The following is a 21,221-nucleotide window of genomic DNA, read 5'->3' as shown; positions in this document are numbered from 1 at the left end:
AAAATGGCGGGGAATTTTACATATATACAGTGCCAGACTATATATGTATTTTTATTGCCAAAAGGTACTTCAATTGCTGCCCAGGGCGCCCCCCCCCCCCCCCCCCAGCACCCTGCACCCTACAGTGACCGGAGTGTGTAAGTGTGCTGGGAGCAATGGCGCACAGCTGCGGTGCTGTGCGCTACCTTAAATGAAGACAGGAGTCTTCTGCCGCCGATTTCGTCGTCTTCAAGCTTCTGTTCTTCTGGCTCTGCGAGGGGGACGGCGGCGCGGCTCCGGGAACGGACGATCGAGGACAGGTGCCTGTGTTCGGACCCTCTGGAGCTAATGGTGTCCAGTAGCCTAAGAAGCACAAGCTAGCTGCAAGCAGGTAGGTTTGCTTCTCTCCCCTTAGTCCCACGTAGCAGTGAGTCTGTTGCCAGCAGAAGCTCACTGAAAATAAAAAACCTAATAAATACTTTCTTTACTAGTAAGCTCAGGAGAGCCCACTAGGAGCACCCAGCTCTGGCCGGGCACAGATTCTAACAGGTCTGGAGGAGGGGCATAGAGGGAGGAGCCAGTGCACACCAGATAGTACCTAATCTTTTCTTTAGAGTGCCCAGTCTCCTGCGGAGCCCGTCTATTCCCCATGGTCCTTACGGAGTTCCCAGCATCCACTAGGACGTCAGAGAAATAATGGTATTGCTGCCAAGAGTAATAATCCAACATTTATTATATAAAAAACAGTGAAATGTTCCACATAAAAGGTCAATATAAAAAGGTATTTGCACACATTCAAATATGCACAGCAATGTATTAGTGCAAAGCAGTGTATTCAGGTCTGGTTTGTACCCACATAAATGAACTGCTAAAGTCCCAGCAATATATGGTATTAGTCCAGATAGGCTGATTTCCGTTAAGGATATTCACCAGTCCTTTGAATTTGAGCTCCAAACAGTCCTTAAGCAAAGTAATTTGCAATTGTTCAGGCTGTGGATCCATGGTTGGAGAGTTAGAAGATGGCCAGTGCTGGTGTGCAGGGCCGGTTCCGGGGCTTCTGGCGCCCCGGGCGGCATTAGGGGGCGTGGCTTCATACAGGGGGCGTGGTCAGTTACGCCCCCTGTACTGTTGTAGGAGGTGCGGTGCGCGATGACGCCATCGCGCACCGCACAGCAAAGGTCCTCTCCACGAAGGTAAACTAGACGCTAAGCGTCTAGTTCCCTTCGTGGAGAGGACCTTTGCTGTGCAGTGCGCGATGACGTCAACGCGCACTGCACATCATTACAGTGAAGGTCCTCTCCAGGAAGGGAAACTAGACAGCGGGACAGCGGGCCGGGGCAGCGGGGGGCACCACAGCAGCAGCGGATCTTGCCATGGTGCGGCGCCCTCCGGATGGCGGCGCCCGGAAGGCGGCGCCCTGGGCAAAAGTCCTGCTTGCCCGTGGCAAGATCCGTTACTGCTGGTGTGTCTGGGCAAGATGCAGTCTTAATATTGGGGTCCAGAGGAGTCACTATGGAATTGGACAGATGGTGCAAATTGTATGACTGTATGACGGTGCAGTATGACTGCTTCTGAAGAAGCTGGGGGGAGATTGCCCCATCAAAATGCATTAGGAAACTACCTACCTCTCAAAATGCTTATTTACACCACCTATCAAATACCACAGTGACTCCTCTGGACCAATGTTTAATCAATGTTTATCGATTTTTATTGATTTTAAAGGAATCCAAGCCAAATCACTTGAGGGTGGTTTTGCCAAAACCAAAACACGATGATGAACCCAAACCAAGCGTGTACATCATTACTGTATATTTTACCTTTCAGCACATTCATACCTGTTGTAGCCAAGTTATACGTTATAAAAACAAGTGAGGCAAATTAATTTATGTTTTTGGATATTTAATATTTTTAATAACCAAATGCTCAAAACAGTCTCAAACATTGTACTTTCTTTACAGTAACTTTACAGCAATATTAACATTTTCAGTTAAATAGAAGGATGTAACTGCATAGAAAGGTAAGGTCTCAGTCATTTGTACACAGAGAGAAGAAAGGAAACTGAATCTTTATACAGTAGTACATTACAGAATGCTATTTGCTATGTGGCATTGCCTCTTCAAAGCATTAACCATTAAATGCAATATGAAAAAAACAGACTAAATCATACAATATTAGCTCTTCAGAGCAATGGATTTTATAGTACATTGCATAGCATTACACAGAACACAGCTTAGCATCTTGCTTATTTAACATTGCTTGGGCAAAAAAGATTGTCCGAGCCGACAGGTGTTTAACAGTCCCTGTGCCAGCAGGTAGCATGGTGATCCAGGTTGGGAGAACAAGGCGAAATGCGTTTGCTGATCAGAGCATATCACTAGAGTTCCGAATGGCACAACAGAGGACCAAACTAAAGACCATCCCGAAGATCTGGCAAGAAAAAAAACATGTTACTTAGATTATTTATTTGTATGTAATAAAAAATATCAATATTGTGTAAATTCATAAAAAAATTGAAGAATGTGTGACTTGATTTGTTTCACTTCTGTTTTGTAGGACAATATAACTATATATATCTATAGCTAAAAAGGCACAAAAACCATAAGGAAGTTATTTATTTTTCACATAAAAAGTTAATTGTGGGAGAGGCTTATCCCTGGGCCGAAACCTGGCAGTTTTAATTTTTTTTTTATTATAAAAATCTAATTGTCAGGATGCAGTAACATAAATACAAGAATACTTTTATTGATAGTGTTTATTTTTACTATCAATACCTAGACCCCAAACAACTTGTTGTAATAGACTTTTTGTTATTCAGCAATCTCCTTTCCTTTTTCAATCCACAAAGAATACACATTGCACCGCTCGAAAAGATCAAGAATTTCAGCAAATATCAATCATATCCACACAGATTATCGTGTTATAGGGCTTTGTGGTATTTGTGGCTAAAGATCTGGGTGATATCCAGAGATCTGAGTAGTGTCATGATTAAATAATACAATATAATCATTCTGTTAGGTCACACACTAAAATAAATGTCATTCCGTCAGACCTCAGTGATGCTACTATACTTAGCAAGATAATGCCTGGAATTTATAGTAAGCCTGGATCCCAAATCGAAAGCCTTAGGGCTGTAACACACACTCCGGTTTTTCCCGGATGGCAAAAAGCCGGACAAACTTTGTCCGGCTTTTTGCCATCCGGGAGAAACCGGCAGAGTCTCGCACACAGGACGGCTTTGATGCTGTGCATGAGCAGCATCAGACACGGCTTCAGAAAAAAACGTGTGTGAAAGCTCCCCTTCACACACATGGTTTACTGGCTACAAAGACGGCCCGGCGCCCGCCCGGCAGCCGGACCTTCCAGTGGTGAGACCCGGCAGCCGGGCCGGGGCCGTGCAGTGTGAAGGGACCCTACCCCTCACACTGTTAACTACAATGCCGGCACGGGAAAAAGCCGTCCGGCTTTTTCCCGGCCGGCAAAAGCCGGGTAGTGTGTTTTAGCCCTTACTACACCTGTTTGCAGACAGTTTGACATATTACCCTAAATATGCATCTATGATAGTTATGACCTTGAAAATAAATGTGTTTAAGGGTAAAAGTTGTTGAATCTGGCATAAGGAATAGGGACAGAAATCTGCAATGTAAAGTGGTAGATCACACGACATACTGTAGGGGCATATTTACTATTTATTGCTTTTTAGAACTGATAATTAGAATTTCTTATTGATGATATTTGCAGCAATTAACATTTGCGGAAATGTACTAACAATCCAGCAATGTACTAACAATCATATGCAGAGAGCCCATCCAAAAGCAATCATTTCACTACTATATCAGTAGTCATGGCGTCCTGCGCATGTGAGGTCTGCAGACCGGAACCCTCTCCAATTGCTTAATTAGTCCCGGGAGGGGGGTTCCCCCATCAATTGAAAATCCTCCTTTGGCTGCACAACTTTTAATTAATTTAGTAATTGCAGATAGAAATAAACTGCAAACTGGTAAATGATGTGAGATTGGAAAGTGTCATACTGCTATGTCTGCTACTAGGGAATACAGCAGCAGCAGTAGTAATAACAACAGGCTATGAGGAACTGCCTGCTGACCAGGGCCGGTGCTAGGGTGTTCGGCGCCCCCCTGCAAACTATAGATTTGCGCCCTCCCATATTCGTTTGGCGCGCGCCGGGAAAAGGGGTGTGGTCTCACAAGGGGCATAGCCACACAATAGTACCCCTATTCAAAATTACGCCAGAATGTAGCACAATCTTATTAATCTTATACGTAATGCCCCACCCGTAGTAGTAGCGTCCTTATATGTAATGCACCCCAGTAGTAGTAGCGTCTTTATACGTAGTGCACCCCCAGTAGTAGTAGCGTCTTTATACGTAGTGCACCCCCAGTAGTAGTAGCGTCTTTATACGTAGTGCACCCCCAGTAGTAGTAGCGTCCTTATAAGTAGTGCACCCCCAGTAGTAGTAGCGTCCTTATACATAATGCCCCCCCAGTAGTAGTAGCATCCTTATGCATAATGCCCCCCCAGTAGTAGTAGCGTCCTTATACATAATGCTCCCCCCGTAGTAGTAGCAGCGTTCTTATACATAATGCCCCCCCAGTAGTAGTAGCATCCTTATGCATAATGCCCCCCCAGTAGTAGTAGCGTCCTTATACATAATGCCCCCCCAGTAGTTGCAGCGTCCTTATACGTAATGCCCCCCCAGTAGTAGTAGCGTCCTTATACGTAATGCCCCCCCAGTAGTAGTAGCGTCCTTATGCATAATGCCCCCCCAGTAGTAGTAGCGTCCTTATACATAATGCCCCCCCAGTAGTAGTAGCATGCTTATACATAATGCCCCCCCAGTAGTAGTAGCATCCTTATGCGTAATGCCCCCCCAGTAATAGTAGCATCCTTATACTAATGCGCCCCCAGTAGTAGCATCCTTATACGTAATGCCCTCCCCCAGTAGTAGTATTGTTATACGTAATGCCCCCCCCAGTAATACTAGCGTCCTATACATAATGCCCCCAAGTAGTAGTATCGTCCTTATACGTAATGACCCCCCCAGTAGTAGCGTCGTTACCAGGGCCGGTTCAAGCCCGCTCTGCGCCCCGGGCAGGAAACGGGGCATGGCTAATACAGGGGGCGTGGTCAGTTACGCCCCCTGTACATTAGTAGCGCCGCTTGTATGCTGAGCGGTGCGCGATGATGTCATCGCGCACTGCACAGCAAAAGGTCCTCTCCACGAAGGGAAACTAGACGCGTAGCGTCTAGTTCCCTTCGTGGAGAGGACCTTGCTGTGCGGTGCGCGATGATGTCATCGCGCTCCGCTCAGCAAAGGTACTCTCCAGGAAGGGAAACCCTTCACAGGGACACAGCGGGCAGCGGAGGCGGACGGGGGACACAGCGGACGGGGGACACAGCGGGCAGCAGTGGCGGATCTTGCCATGGTGCGGAGCCCTCCGGATGGCGCCAGCGCCCTCCGGAAGGCGGCGCCCCGGGCAAAAGTCCTGCTTGCCCGTGGCAAGATCCACTACTGGTCGTTACACGCAATGGCCCCCCCATTAGTAGCGTTGTTACACATAATGCCCCCCCTGTAGTAGTAGCATCCTTAAAGCACACACAAACGCACACAGACATACCACACACACACAGACACAATACACACACACACACATACACACACATTTCCCTCTCACACTTCACTTACCTAAGCCAGTCTCCCTACACTACAGTAGCCTGGTCCGTGTAGCCCCGCCCCCTTCTGGCCCGTTTAGCCCCGCCCCTTCCGTCCAGTGTAGCTCCGCCCCTTCTGTCCCGTACACAGCGATGTCCTGTCACACAGGTGAGGTGAGTGGAGGGGAGGGGAGGGGAGGGAGGAGGATTTTCATGCTGCAGGCGCCGCTGCCAGTGCCTGTCATACAGTGACAGGCACAGCAGCAGCAGCAGCAGCAGGGGGGACAGGACGGCGCAGCAGGGAAGGAATGCAGAGCAGGGGGAGCGCCTCTCCGTCCCAGCGCCTCCCTGCACTGCATCCCTTCGCTGAGCGGGTAGCGCCGGGCCTGCTGCTGACACCACCTCATACAGTTGGAAGTCAACTAACTTCTAGCTACAGTAGGTAACAGACTCTGATCTTATCACGTGGTACACGATGCTCCTTTCCCAGACTGCCTACTTATTTTCCTAGTGCAGTAACTTCAACTGCATAAATCTCAGCATACAGCAGGTTATGGGAATAGCAACAATTAGTGGGACAGTTTGAACTTTGAAGGTATGGTAACAGGGCCGTTTCTTGGGGCAGGCGAGCAGTGCAACCGCACTGGGCGCCCGCTGCGGCACTAACTGTGGCTCCCTGCTTCCCCCTCCTATTTCTCCCCGAGTAACCCGCTCGGGGGGCGGAGTTTCACGGAATGACGCTGTTGCGCTGCGGAGTACAGAGGGGGATCCAAGCTAGGAAGAGGGAAAGGCCGGCGCGACGAGCGACTGTTGAGGCGGGCCGAAGAGCGGTAATCGCCTGTGTAAGTATTCTCTCTCTCTGTCTCTCAATGTGTAAAATGGGGACACCTGCCGTAATGTGTGAAATGGGGACTCTTGCCTGCCGTAGTGTGGGGATTTAATGTATCAAGGGCATTGTGGTGTGTGGCATAATATGGTGCAGGGGCATTACTGTGTGGGGCTTAATGTGGTAGAATTGATCTGTTGGAACATGGGCCCTCATTCCAAGTTGATCGGTCGCAAGGCGAATTTAGCAGAGTTACACACGCTTAGGCTACGCCTACTGGGAGTGTATCTTAGCATCTTAAAAGTGCGAACGAAGTTTACGCAATATTGCGAACAAAAAAAACTTAGCAGTTTTAGAGTAGCTCCAGACTTACTCTGCCTGTGCGATCAGTTCAGTGCTTGTCGTTCCTGGTTTGACGTCACAAACACTCCCAGCGTTCGCCCAGACACTCCCCCGTTTCTCCGGCCACTCCTGCGTTTTTTCCGGAAACGGTAGCGTTTTCATCCACACGCCCATAAAACGCCGTGTTTCCGCCCAGTAACACCCATTTCCTGTCAATCACACTACGTTCGCCGGTGCGAACAAAAAGCCGTGAGTAAAAATCCTTTCTTCATAGCAGAATTACTTAGCGCAGTCGCAGTGCGAACATTGCGCATGCGCTCTAAGCTGATTTTCACTGCGATGCGAAAAAAAAGAACGAGCGAACGACACGGAATGAGGGCCATGGTCAAAAACTGGATTGTGAGGTAAGAGGCCATGCCCATTTAAATGAGGCCACACCCATTTAGATGAGGCAACGCCCCCTTGCCAGGTGCGCGTGCAAGTTTTTTTTTTTTTATCTAGGTGTGTGTGTGTGTGTGGGGGGGCATTTTTTTATATCATGGGGGCGCGCATTTTTAAATCTCGCACTGGGAGCCAAATTGGCTAGAAACAGCCCTGTATGGTAATATGGTGGTCATTCTGAGTTAATCGCAGCAGCAAGTTTGTTAGCAATTGGACAAAACCATGTGCACAGCAGGTGGGGCAGATATACCATTTGCAGAGAGAGTTAGATTTGGGTGGGTTATTTTGTTTCTGTGCAGAGTATATATTGGCTGCTTTATTTTTACACTGCAATTTAGATTTCAGTTTGAAAACACCCCACCCAAATCTAACTCTCTCTGCACATGTTATATCTATCCCCCCTGCAGTGCACATGGTTTTGTCCAAATGCTAACAAATTTGCTGCTGCGATCAACTCAGAATTAGGCCCTATGTCACAGTAATGGTGCTTGGAGTCTGTTTGGTCTATGTATACAGGGTGACAATCATTTCTTCAACTCAGTGGTTCCCACACTACAGCCATGTGTTATGCACTACATCTGCAAAAATTCAGTATTATTCCGTTGTTTAGGGTGGAGTGTGTTTGCAGGATGATACTGAAAGCTGCAATAAGCAATGGTAACACATACAAGGCAACTGCATAGTATATGGGATGTGTGTACCCTATGCTTATCCCTAAATTATACTGTGCACATCACATATGCAAATATTAGCAAGACAGAAAGTAGGTGTAAAATACTCCGGCCACAGGATGCTTGTGTGCCGTAATCTGAAATTAATTATAAGACTGTTTCATAGTTACAGTATGTATCTTAATAACATAATCAGGATAGGCATCACATCTGACCCTGTCCCACACCGCAGACTGCTAAATAAACTAAAAAACGTGGGACTGGATTATAAAACAGTTAAATGGATAAGAACCTAGTTGCAGGCATTAAGTGCATTCTATGGAGGAGGGAAATGTTACCAGTGGAGTACCGCAGAGATCTGTACTTGGGAGGTCATTCCGAGTCGTTCGCTCGGAAAATTTGTTCGCATTGCAGCGTTTTTCCGCTTAGTGCGCATGCGCAATGTCCGCACTGCGACTGCGCCAAGTAAATTTGCTATGAAGTTTGGATTTTTACTCACGGCTTTTGCTTCGCTCAGGCGATCGTAGTGTGATTGACAGGAAATGGGTGTTACTGGGCGGAAACAGGCCGTTATATGGGCGTGTGGGAAAAAACGCTACCGTTTCTGGAAAAAACGCGGGAGTGGCTGGAGAAACGGAGGAGTGTCTGGGCGAACGCTGGGTGTGTTTGTGACGTCAAACCAGGAACGATAAGCACTGAACTGATCGCAGATGCCGAGTAAGTCTGAAGCTACTCTGAAACTGCACAGAGATGTCTTTTCGCAATATTGCGAATCTTTCGTTCGCAATTTTAAGAAGCTAAGATTCACTCCCAGTAGGCGGCGGCTTAGCGTGTGCAATACTGCTAAAATCGCCTTGCGAGCGAACAACTCGGAATGAGGGCCTTGGAGCAGTGCTCTTTAATATCTTTGTTGGTGAGATTGCAAATGGCATTAAAGGGAAAGTATGCCTTTTTGCAGATGATACAAAGATATACAACAGGTTAGACACAGCAGGAGGGGTAAAACAAATAATTAATAATCTAGGTAAACTAGAGGAATGGTCAAGAACGTGGCAACTACAGTTTAATGCTAAAAAATGCACTAGGATTTAAAAAACCCAAAGGCTAAATATAGTATCAAGGGCAGCATAATGCAAACTACAGAGGAGGAAAGGGATTTAGAAGTCGCTATTTCAGTTGACTTAAAGCAGTGGTCAGGGAACAGGGGTAAATTACCCCAAATGGAGTAAAAATGAAATTCCTGGGGGTGATGGACGGTCGCGCTGCCGAGACACAGCCCCATCCAGCACTGGCCGGCTCATGACATCACACCGCGCTCCCTCCTGCCCGCTCTGCGCTGTGCTCCTGGCCGCCCTGTGCTGTGTTCCTGGCCACGGTGTGACGCACACCCATCCTGCGCTGTTCTGTCCTCCCGCCTGCAGCCCACCAACCCACACACAGAACTTGAAGCGTTCTGTGCCTGACCGCTGATGGAGTTCTGCAGGATCAGACAGTAGCCCACATAACAGTGGGAAATTCCCACTGACATTACTGAGGTGAGGATGTGACCATCCGTCTCCTAAAAGTCGTGCCTGCCCCCCCCCCCCCCTCCCCCCCAGCCCCCCTCATCCATCTTTCTTACATTCATTCTGGTGTTTTGGGGAGAAAGTGTTAACCCATTCATTGCCAAAAAGTAATTGGCGAAAATAATAGAAAAATAAAATAAAATTTCTCTAACGTCCTAGTGGATGCTGGGGACTCCGTCAGGACCATGGGGAATAGCGGCTCCGCAGGAGACAGGGCACAAACACATGGTGTGTACTGGCTCCTCCCCCTATGACCCTCCTCCAAGCCTCAGTTAGGTTTTTGTGCCCGTCCGAGAAGGGTGCAATCTAGGTGGCTCTCTTAAAGAGTTGCTTAGTAAAAGTTTTTAGGTTCTTTATTTTCAGTGAGTCCTGCTGGCAACAGGCTCACTGCATCGAGGGACTTAGGGGAGAGAATTTCAACTCACCTGCGTGCAGGATGGATTGGATTCTTAGGCTACTGGACACCATTAGCTTCAGAGGGAGTCGGAACACAGGTCTCGCCCTGGGGTTCGTCCCGGAGCCGCGCCGCCGACCCCCTTGCAGATGCTGAAGATTGAAGAGGTCCGGAACCAGGCGGCAGAAGACTTTTCAGTCTTCCTCAGGTAGCGCACAGCACTGCAGCTGTGCGCCATTGTCTGTCAGCACACTTCCCACAGCGATCACGGAGGGTGCAGGGCGCGGGGGGGGGGGGGCGCCCTGGCAGCAATGTAGAATACCTGTATGGCGAAAAATACATCACATATAGCCCTTGAGGCTATATGGATGTATTTAACCCCTGCCAGACTTCACAATCTCCGGAGAAGAAGCCCGCCGAAAAGGGGGCGGGGCCTATTCTCCTCAGCACACAGCGCCATTTTCCCTCACAGAAAGGCTGAGGGGAAGGCTCCCAGGCTCTCCCCTGCACTGCACTACAGAAACAGGGTTAAAACAGAGAGGGGGGGCACTGATTTGGCGATATACATATATATTAAATGCTATATGGGAGGAACACTTATATAAGGGTTGTCCCTGTATAATTATAGCATTTTGGTGTGTGCTGGCAAACTCTCCCTCTGTCTCCCCAAAGGGCTAGTGGGTCCTGTCCTCTATCAGAGCATTCCCTATGTGTGTGCTGTATGTCGGTACGTGTGTGTCGACATGTATGAGGAAAATGTTGGTGAGGAGGCGGAGCAAATTGCCTGTAATGGTGATGTCACTCTCTAGGGAGTCGACACCGGAATGGATGGCTTACTTATGGAATTACGTGATAATGTCAACACGCTGCAAGTGGGTTGACGACATGAGACGCAAATTATACCGGTCCAGGCGTCTCAGACACCGTCAGGGGCTTGTAAAAACGCCCATTTACCTCAGTCGGTCGACATAGACCCAGACACGGACACTGATTTCAGTGTCGACGGTGAAGAAACAAACGTATTTTCCTTTAGGGCCACACGTTAAGGGCAATGAAGGAGGTGTTACATATTTCTGATACTCCGAGTACCACAAAGAAGGGTATTATGTGTGAGGTGAAAAAACTACCTGTAGTTTTTCCTGAATCAGATAAATTAAATGAAGTGTGTGATGATGCGTGGGTTTCCCCCGATAGAAAATTATTGGCGGTATACCCTTTCCCGCCAGAAGTTAAGGCGCATTGGGAAACACCCCTCAGGGTGGATAAGGCGCTCACATGCTTATCAGAAAAATATACTAAAAAGTATACACACACATGCTGGTGTTATACTGTGACCAGCGATCGCCTCAGCCTGGATGTGCAGAGCTGAGGTGGCTTGGTCGGATTCCCTGACTAAAAATATTGATACCCTTGACAGGGACAGTATTTTATTGACTATAGAGCATTTAAAGGATGCATTTCTATATATACGAGATGCGCAGAGGGATATTTGCACTCTGGCATCAAGAGTAAATGCGATGTCCATATCTGCAAGAAGATGTTTATGGACACGACAGTGGTCAGGGGATGCAGATTCCAAACGGCACAAAGATGTATTGCCGTATAAAAGGGGAGGAGTTATTTGGGGTCGGTCCATGGGACCTGGTGGCCACGGCAACTGCTGGAAGATCCACCGTTTTTTACCCTAAGTCACATCTCTGCAGAAAAAGACACCGTCTTTTCAGCCTCAGTCTTTTCGTCCCTATAAGATATCTGCCCAGGGATAGAGGAAAGGGAAGAAGACTGCAGCAGGCAGCCCATTCCCAGTAACAGAAGCCCTCCACCGCTTCTACTAAGTTCTCAGCATGACGCTGGGACCGTACAGGACCCCTGGATCCTACAAGTAGTATCAAAGGGGCACAGATTGGAATGTCGAGGCGTTTCCCCCCTCGCAGGTTCCTGTAGTCTGCTGTACCAATGTCCCCCTCCGACAGGGAGGCAGTATTGAAAACAATTCACAAGCTGTATTCCCAGCAGGTGATAATAAAATTACCCCTCCTACAACAAGGAAAGGGGTATTGTTCCACACTATAGGGTGGTACTGAAGCCAGTAGGCTAGGTGAGACCGATTCTAAATCTGAAAAATTTGAACACTTACAAGGGTTCAAATCCAGATGGAGTCACTCAGAGCAGTGATAGCGAACTGGGAACAAGGGGTCTATATGGTGTCCCGGGACATCAGGGATGCTTACCTCCATGTCCCAAAATTTGCTTTTCTCACCAAGGGTACCTCAGGTTCGTGGTACAGAACTGTCACTATCAGTTTCAGACGATGCCGTTGGAGTGTCCAAGGCACCCCGGGTCTTTACCAAGGTAATGACCGAAATGAGGATTCGTCTTCAAAGAAAATGGACGACCTCCTGATAAGAACAAGGTCCAGAGAACAGTTGGAGGTCGGAGTAGCACTATCTCAAGTAGTTCTACGACAGCACGGGTGGATTCTAAATATTCCAAAACCGCAGTTGTTCCGACGACACGTCTGCTGGTCCTAGGGATGATTCTGGACACAGTCCAGGAAAAGGGTGTTTCTCCCAGAGGAGAAAGCCAGGGAGTTATCCGAGCTAATCGGGATCCTCCTAAAACCAGGAAAAGTGTCAGTGCATCATTGCACAAGAGTCCTGGTAAAAAATGGTGGCTTATTACGAAGCGCTTCCATTCGGCAGATTTCACGCAAGAACTCTTCAGTGGGATCTGCTGGACAAATGGTCCGGATCGCATCTTCAGATGCATCAGCGGATAACCCTATATCCAAGGACAAGGGTGTCTCTCCTGTGGTGATTACAGAGGGCTCATCTTCTAGAGGGCCGCAGATTCGGCATTCAGGATTGGATGCTGGTATCCACGGAGGCCAGCCTGAGAGGCTGGGGAGCAGTCACACAGGGAAAAAATTTCCAGGGAGTGTGATCAAGTCTGGAGAATTCTCTCCACATAAATATACTGGAGCTAAGAGCAAATTTGTAATGCTATAAGCTTAGCAAGGCCTCTGCTTCAAGGTCAGCCGGTATTGATCCAGTGGGATAACATCACGGCAGTCGCCCACGTAAACAGATAGGGCGGCACAAGAAGCAGGAGGGCAGTGGTCAAAACTGCAAGGATTTTTCGCTAGACGGAAAATCATGTGATAGCACTGTCAGCAGTGTTCATTCCGGGAGTGGACGACTGGGAAGCAGACTTCCTCAGCAGACACGACCTCCACCCGGGAGAGTGGGAACTTCATCGGGAAGTTTTCCGCATGATTGTGAACCGTTGGGAAAGACCAAAGGTGGAAATGATGGCGTCCCGCCCGAACAAAAAACGGGACAGGTATTGCGCCAGGTCACGAGACCTTCAGGCGATAGCTGTGGACGTCCTGGTAACACCGTGGGTGTAACAGTCGGTGTATGTGTTCCCTCTTCTGCTTCTCATAACCAAGGTATTGAGAATTATAAGACGTAGAGGAGTAAGAACTATACTCGTGGCTCCGGATTGGCCAAGAGGGACTTGGTACCCGGAACTTCAAGAGATGCTCACAGAGGACTAATGGCCTCGGGAGCTAAGATGGGATTTGCTTTCAGCAAGAACCATGTCTGTTCCAAGAGGAACCGTGGCATCTGCCTCTAAGAAAGGACCTGCTCCAGCAGGGACCTTGTCTGTTCCAAGACTTACCGCGACTGCGTTTGACGGCATGGCGGTTGAACGCCGGATCCTAAGGGAAAAGGCATTCCGGAAGAGGTCATAACTACCCTGGTCAAAGCCAGGAAGGAGGTGACCGCACAACGTTATCACCACATGTGGTGAAAATATGTTGCGTGGGTGAGGCCAGGAAGGCCCCACGAAAAAATTTCAACTAGGTCGATTTCTGCACTTCCTGAAAACAGGAGTGTCTATGAGCCTCAAATTGGGGTCCATTAAGGTTCAAGTTTCGGCCCTGTAGATTTTCTTCCAGAAAAAATTGGCTTCAATTCCTGAAGTCCAGACGTTTGTCAAGGGAGTATTGCATATACAGCCCCTTGTGTGCCTCCAGTGGCACCGTGGGATCTCAACGTAGTGTTGGGATTCCTCAAATCATATTGGTTTGAACCGATCAAATCTGTGGATTTGAAATATCTCACATGGAAAGGGACCATGTTGTGGCCCTGGCCTCGGCCAGGCGATTGTCAGAATTGGGGGCTTTGTCTTAAAAAAAGCTCATATTTGTTTTTCCATTCGGACAGGGCAGAACTGCGGACTCGTCCCCAGTTTCTTCCTAAGGTGGTGTCAGCGTTTCGCCTGAAACAACATATTGTGGTGCCTGCGGCTACTAGGGACTTGGAGGACTCCAAGTTGCTAGACGTTGTCGGGGCCCTAAAAATATATATATATATATATATATATATATATATTTCCAGGACGGCTGGAGTCAGAAAGTCTGACTTGCTGTTTATATTGTATGCACCCCAAAAGATGGGTGCTCCTGCTTCTAAGCAGACTATTGCTCGTTGGATTTGTAGTACAATTCAGCTTGCACAGCCTGTGGCAGGCCTGCCACAGCCAAAATCTGTCAATGCCCATTCCACAAGGAAGGTGGGCTCATCTTGGGCGGATGCCCGAGGGGGTCTCGGCTTTAAAATTTTGCCGAGCAGCTACGTGGTCAGGGGGGAACACGTTTGTAAAATTCTACAAATTTGATACCCTGGCTGAGGAGGACCTGGAGTTCTCTCATTCGGTGCTGCAGAGTCACCCGCACTCTCCCGCCCGTTTGGGAGCTTTGGTATAATCCCCATGGTCCTGACGGAGTCCCCAGCATCCACTAGGACGTTAGAGAAAATAAGATTTTACTTGCCGATAAATCTATTTCTCGTAGTCCGTAGTGGATGCTGGGCGCCCATCCCAAGTGCGGATTGTCTGCATTACTTGTACATAGTTATTGTTACAAAAATCGGGTTATTATTGTTGTGAGCCATCTTTTTTAGAGGCTACTTCATTGTTATCATACTGTTAACTGGGTTCAGATCACAAGTTGTACGGTGTGATTGGTGTGGCTGGTTTGGGTCTTACCCGGGATTCAAGATCCTTCCTTATTGTGTACGCTCGTCCGGGCACAGTACCTAACTGAGGCTTGGAGGAGGGTCATAGGGGGAGGAGCCAGTACACACCATGTGATCCTAAAAGCTTGCTTTTGTGCCCTGTCTCCTGCGGAGCCGCTATTCCCCATGGTCCTGACGGAGTCCCCAGCATCCACTACGGACTACGAGAAATAGATTTATCGGTAAGTAAAATCTTATTTATATTTATATATATATCTCCTAAATCCTCTGCAGTATATGACACAGTGCCCCTGGACATAGCTAAAGGAGACCACTAAACACTCCACACACTTCTTGGGGGGAAACTCTGTCTGCCCCCACCTGTGAGTGTGTGGAGTGTCTAGTGGTCTCCTTTAGCTATGTTCAGGGACACTGTGTCATATGCTGCAGAGGATTTATCCTCCCAGGATGATTCCATTCCATGTAATCAGGATAGCACTTGTTTAGCACAGATACCAGCAAGGGAACCTGAGTGGTTTTCCTCTATCAAGTCTTGGATTTCTCAGATTTCTGACAGGGTTGCAAGTAATGAATCTGCAACCCAGGTATTACAGAGCTCTATGGCAGTATGGCCGGTTTCTGGTACCTTAGGACACCCCGCTATATACCCCCACAAACGTGTGCTTGTGCATGTCACACAAGATAACACGGATACTGATTCTGACACTACAGATGGTGATGGGGATGTGTTGCGGGGGTCCGCATCTCTTGCAGGGGGGTGCAATTGTTGATAGAGGCTATCAGGGATGTGTTAAATATTAATGATACCACACCTGAGCAGGTTGAGGAGGCTTTTTTCCACTGAAAATAAAAAAGCCTCGCTCTCCTTCCCTGCGTCAAAGGAATTGAATGCTATACAGCAGGCATGTCCAACCTGCGGCCCTCCAGCTGTTGAGAAACTACACATCCCAGCATGCCCTGACACAGCTTTAGCATTCTCTGACAGCAAAACAGTGTCAGGGCATGCTGGGATATGTAGTTTCACAACAGCTGGAGGGCCGCAGGTTGGACATGCCTGCTATACAGTATTTGAAAAAGCATGGGAAAACCCTGAGAAAAAATTCCAGGTCCCTAAAAGGGTCCAGGTGGCATTTCCTTTCCCTGAGGAGGAAAAGAAAAAAATGGGAAAACACCCGCCGATTGTTGACACAACTGTGTCCAGACTCTCAAAGAAAGTGGTTTTGCCTGTTCCAGGATCTACCTCCTTAAAAAGAGCCGGCTGATAGGAAAATTGATAACACGCATTAAATCAATATACATTGCTTCTGGGGCCATATTACGTCCCACTATTGCTACTGCATGGATTGCAAAGGCAATAGTAAAGTGGTCGGCTACCTTGCTTGAGGATTTGGATACGATGGATAGGGATGACATTGCATTGTATTTACGCAACATACATGATTCAGCAGGTTTTATGGTAGAATCCATGAAAGACCCGGGTTCCATGTTTGCGGGAATATCTTCCATATCTGTTTCAGCTCGTCGGGGACTGTGGCTGCGCCAGTGGTCGGCCGACGCGGAATCCAGAAGAAATGTGGAGTCCCTACCCTATACAGGTCAGGCTCTCTTTGGGGAAGCTCTAGACGCGTGGTTATCCACAACTACAGCAGGTAAATCTCCGTTTCTTCCCTCAGCAGCACCTGCTCCGAAGAAATCTTTCTCTTCATCTGCAATGCAGTCCTTTCGGCCTAACAAGCCTAGAAAGGCCAGAACATCCAACACCTTCTTTAGGGGAGGTCGGGTTAAGTCCAAGAAACCTGCCGCTGCAGGTTCCCAGGAACAAAAGCCTGCTTTGGGTACGCCAAAGTCCTTCGCATGACGATGGACTACACGCCCCGGAGGTGGGGCCAGTTGGAGCGAGACTCAGACACTTCAGTCATGTCTGTGTATCGTCCGGCCTGGATCCCTGGGTGATAGATATTGTGTGACAGGGATACAGGCTGGAATTTCAAAGTTTCCCTCCTCATCGCTTTTTCAAGTCAGGCTTACCAAATCTGTTGGAGGACAGCACTGTACTACAGGATGCTGTCCAAAAGCTGGTGGAGGGACAGGTCATTGTGCCAGTACCACCTCACATGCTGAGCAAAGGTTAATACAGGTTGAGTCTCCCTTATCCAAAATGCTTGGGACCAGAGGTATTTTGGATATGGGATTTTTCCGTATTTTGGAATAATTGCATACCATAATGAGATATCATGGTGATGGGACCTAAATCTAAGCACAGAATGCATTTATGTTACATATACACCTTATACACACAGCCTGAAGGTAATTTTAGCCAATATTTTTTATAACTTTGTGCATTAAACAAAGTGTGTACATACACACAATTCATTTATGTTTCATATACACCTTATACACAGAGCCTGAAGGACATTTAATACAATATTTTTAATAACTTTGTGTATATAACAATGTTTGTGTACATTGAGCCATCAAAAAACAAAGGATTCACTATCTCACTCTCCCTCAAAAAAGTCCGTATTTCGGAATATTCCGTATTTCTGAATATTTGGATATGGGATACTCAACCTGTATTCTAACCTTTTCGTGGTACCGAAACCGGATGGTTCGGTCAGGCCCATTCTGAACCTAAAATCATTGAACCCCTTTATTAAAGGAGTTCAAGTTCAAGATGGAGTCTCTCAGGGCGGTGATATCAGGTCTGGAAGAGGGGGAATTCCTGGTATCATTGGATATCAAGGATGCGTACCTCCACATTCCGATCTGGCTGCCGCATCAGGCTTATCTCCGTTTCGCATTGCTGGACTGTCATTTCCAGTTCCAGGACCTGCCATTCGGCCTCTCCACAGCACCGAGGGTGTTTACCAAGGTGATGGCAGAAATTATGATTCTCCTCCGCAAGCAGTGTGTGAACCTCATTCCATATCTGGAGGATCTGCTGATAAAGGCATCGTCCAAGGAGAAGCTGCTGCAGTCCATTGTTCTCACAACACGACTGCTCCAGAGTCACGGTTGGATTCTGAACCTTCAAAAGTCACATTTGGAACCAACCCAGAGGTTGTTATTTCTGGGAATGATCCTGGATACGGAAATGCAGAGGGTATTTCTTCTACAGGAAAAGGCATTGGTGATACAAGCTATGGTCCTGAAGCCACCACGGGTGTTGGTTCATCAGTGAATTCTCCTATTGAGGAAGATGGTGGCCTGTTACGAGGCTCTCCAGTACAGGAGGTTCCACGCTTGGACATTCCAACTGGATCTTCTGGAAAAGTGGTCGGGATCTCACCTCCACATGCACCAGAGAATTCGTCTGTCGCCAAAGGCCAGGATTTCACTTCTTTGGTGGCTTCAATTGCCTCACATCCTGGAGGGTCGCAGGTTCGGGATTCAGGACTGGGTCCTTCTAACCACGGATGCGAGCCTCCGGGGCTGGGACACAGTCACTCAGGGCGTTACCTTCCAAGGACGGTGGTCAAGCCTGGAAGCCAGCATGCCCATCAACATCCTGGAACTAAGAGCAGTCTACAACGGTCTTCTTCAGGCGGCCCCTCTAAGAAATCGGGCCATTCAAGTGCAGTCGGACAACGTAACAGTGGCTTACATAAACCGACAGGGCGGAATGAAGAGCAGAGCGGCAATGTCAGAGGTGACAAGAACACTCCTCTGGACAGAAAAGCACGCGTTAGCGCTGTCAGCCATCTTCATTCCGGGAGTAGACAACTGGGAAGCAGACTTCCTCAGCAGACATGATCTCCATCCAGGGGAGTGAGGTCTCCATCCGGAGGTGTTCTAGGAAATAACAGATATTTGGGGATTACCCCAAATAGATATGATGGTCTCTCATCTCAACAAGCATCTTCGGCATTATTGTTCCAGGTCGGGGGGACCCAAAGGCAGTGGCAGTGGACGCCCTGGTGTCTCCGTGGGTGTTCCAGTTAGTGTACATGTTTCCACCGCTTCCACTCATCCCAAGAATCCTAAAGCTCATAAGGAGAACAAGGGTTCAAGCGATCCTCATTGCTCCAGACTGGCCAAGAAGGGCTTGGTACGCGGACCTTCTGACTCTACTGCAAGAAGAGCCGAGGCCTCTTCCTCTTTGGGAGGACCTGCTACAGCAGGGGTTGTTCGCCTATCCAGACTTACTGCGGTTACGTTTGACGGCATCGAAGTTGAGCGCTTGATTCTTGCTCAGAAGGGCATTCCGAAGAAGGTGTGAATCCAAGAAGTTTCCTACGGCGGAGTTTCAACTGGGACATTTCCTCCTCTTCCTGCAAGCAGGAGTGGATATGTGCCTGAGGTTGGGTTCTGTGAAGGTCCAGATTTCAGCCCTATCCATTTTCTTTCAGAATCAATTGACTGCCCTCAATGAGGTTCAGACCTTTTTAAAGGGAGTTCTGCATATCCAGCCTCCCTTTGTGCCGCCTACGGCGCCTTGGGACCTTAACGTGGTGTTGCAGTTCCTCCAGTTGGATTGGTTCAAGCCTCTACAGGAGGATTAGGTCAAGTTTCTCAAATGCAAGGCTGTCACTTAGTTGGCCTTAGCTTCTGCTAGACGTGTGTCAGTGCTGGGGGCTTTGTCTAGTAAGAGCCCCTACTTGATCTTCCATGAAAATAGAACTGAGCTCCGGACACATCAGCAGTTACTTCGAAGGTTGTGTCAGCATTTCATCAAGTCCTTGGATGTTGTAAGGGCTCTGAAAATCTATGTGAAGAGGACTACTCGTCACAGAAAATCGGACTCTCTGTTTGTCCTATATGATCCCGAGAAACTTGGGTGTCCTGCTTCTAAGCACATGATCTCACGCTGGATCAGGTTCACTATCCAGCATGCGTATTCTACGGCACGATTGCCGTGTCATACATCTGTTAAGGCCCACTCTACTCGTAAGGTGGGTTCTTCCTGGGCGGCTGCCCGGGGTGTCTCGGCTTTACAGTTTTGCCGAGCGGCTACTTGGTCTGGGTCGAACACGTTTGCAAACTTCTACAAGTTCGATACTTTGGCCTCTGAGGACCTGAAGTTTGGTCAATCAGTTCTGCAGGAGCCTCTGCGCTCTCCCTCCCATTCTGGGAGCTTTGGTACATCCCCATGGTACTAATATGGACCCCAGAATTCTCTAAGACGTAAGAGAAAATAGGATTTTAATTACCTACCAGTAAATCCTTTTCTCATAGTCCATAGAGGATGCTGGGCGACCGCCCAGCGCTTCGTGATCCTGCAGTGGTTACTTAGTTCAGTACTGCTTAGTTCTTGGTTAAGTACTGTTTTGTTACTTGGTTAAGTAACCTTGTTCAGCCGGTGCAGAGTTTTCAAGCTAGTTAGCTTGGTTTGCCTTGTATGTGTGAGCTGGTGTGAATCTCGCCACTGAGTAAAATCCTTCTCTCGAAGTTGTCCGTCTCCTTGGCACAGTTTCTAGACTGAGTCTGGTAGGAGGGGCATAGAGGGAGGAGCCAGCCCACGCTCTCAAACTCTTAAAGTGCCAATGGCTCCTAGTGGACCCGTCTATACCCCATGGTACTAATGTGGACCCCAGCATCCTCTACAGACTATGAGAAAAGGATTTACCTGTAGGTAATTAAAATCCTTTTTACTGCAGCTGATTACTTCCCCAGGGGCTATTAAATTAGCCCGATGCCGGCACTTATCTGCGATTTTGTTTGGTGAAACCAAATCCACAATAAGAAGCTATTTTTTTCCCTATTGCAGCTGCAAAAACATAGGTCCCCGACTTTTTGCGGATCCTATGTGTTTTTGCGCAAAAAGTGACAAAACGGGGGCTAACGGAATAGCCCAAAAGAAAATTGGCGCTAGAATTTTTTTTTGCAAAAACCCTCTTTTGGGCCATCTAGTTAAGATAAATCATATAACACTACTTGTTAATTATTGACCCTGAGCTGTAATTTCTTTCTTACATCACCAGGTGTCACTATTGTCCATAGAAAGCTGTACCATCAAATCTAGTTTGCAGTAGAACTCAAAAATTCACTGTTGCAAAAGTAAAAGTGAACCTGTAAATTATATGAGTGCATTGTGCAAGTTAATATCAATAGGAACTAACTTTGATTGCATACCTATATATAAAGTTAGACTAACACACAGGACAATGACTGTTAAAGCAGTACACTCTACATATATGTAATACTGTATATAATCTCACTTTTATTGTTTAATACTGTAATTACAGCATCAGGAAGCAGCAGCCAAAAGCCAAGTAATACTGTATTTGCTCTCTTTAAAGCACCCAAAAGAACATGATTTTACCATACCTTCCAACATTCCGGGAGATGACC

General features: G+C 47.7%; 1 protein-coding gene across 1 annotated transcript in view; it reads right to left on the bottom strand.

The window, feature by feature from the left end:
* Positions 1-1,861: 1,861 nt before the first annotated feature.
* The window catches only part of TSPAN2 (tetraspanin 2), a 319,414-nt gene continuing 300,054 nt past the window's right edge, over positions 1,862-21,221 (bottom strand). Inside the window, exon 8 of the mRNA XM_063955460.1 lies at positions 1,862-2,406. Within this exon, the coding sequence (XP_063811530.1) occupies positions 2,341-2,406 (66 nt within the window). The 3' untranslated portion in view covers positions 1,862-2,340. The remainder of the gene's footprint in view (positions 2,407-21,221) is intronic.

This window comes from Pseudophryne corroboree, chromosome 2 (assembly GCF_028390025.1).
Source record: "Pseudophryne corroboree isolate aPseCor3 chromosome 2, aPseCor3.hap2, whole genome shotgun sequence".
In the NCBI taxonomy this organism is placed as follows: Eukaryota; Metazoa; Chordata; class Amphibia; order Anura; family Myobatrachidae; genus Pseudophryne; species Pseudophryne corroboree.
The sequence above is the reverse complement of the archived record's forward strand: the minus strand, read 5'-3'. Positions and strand labels throughout refer to the sequence as shown.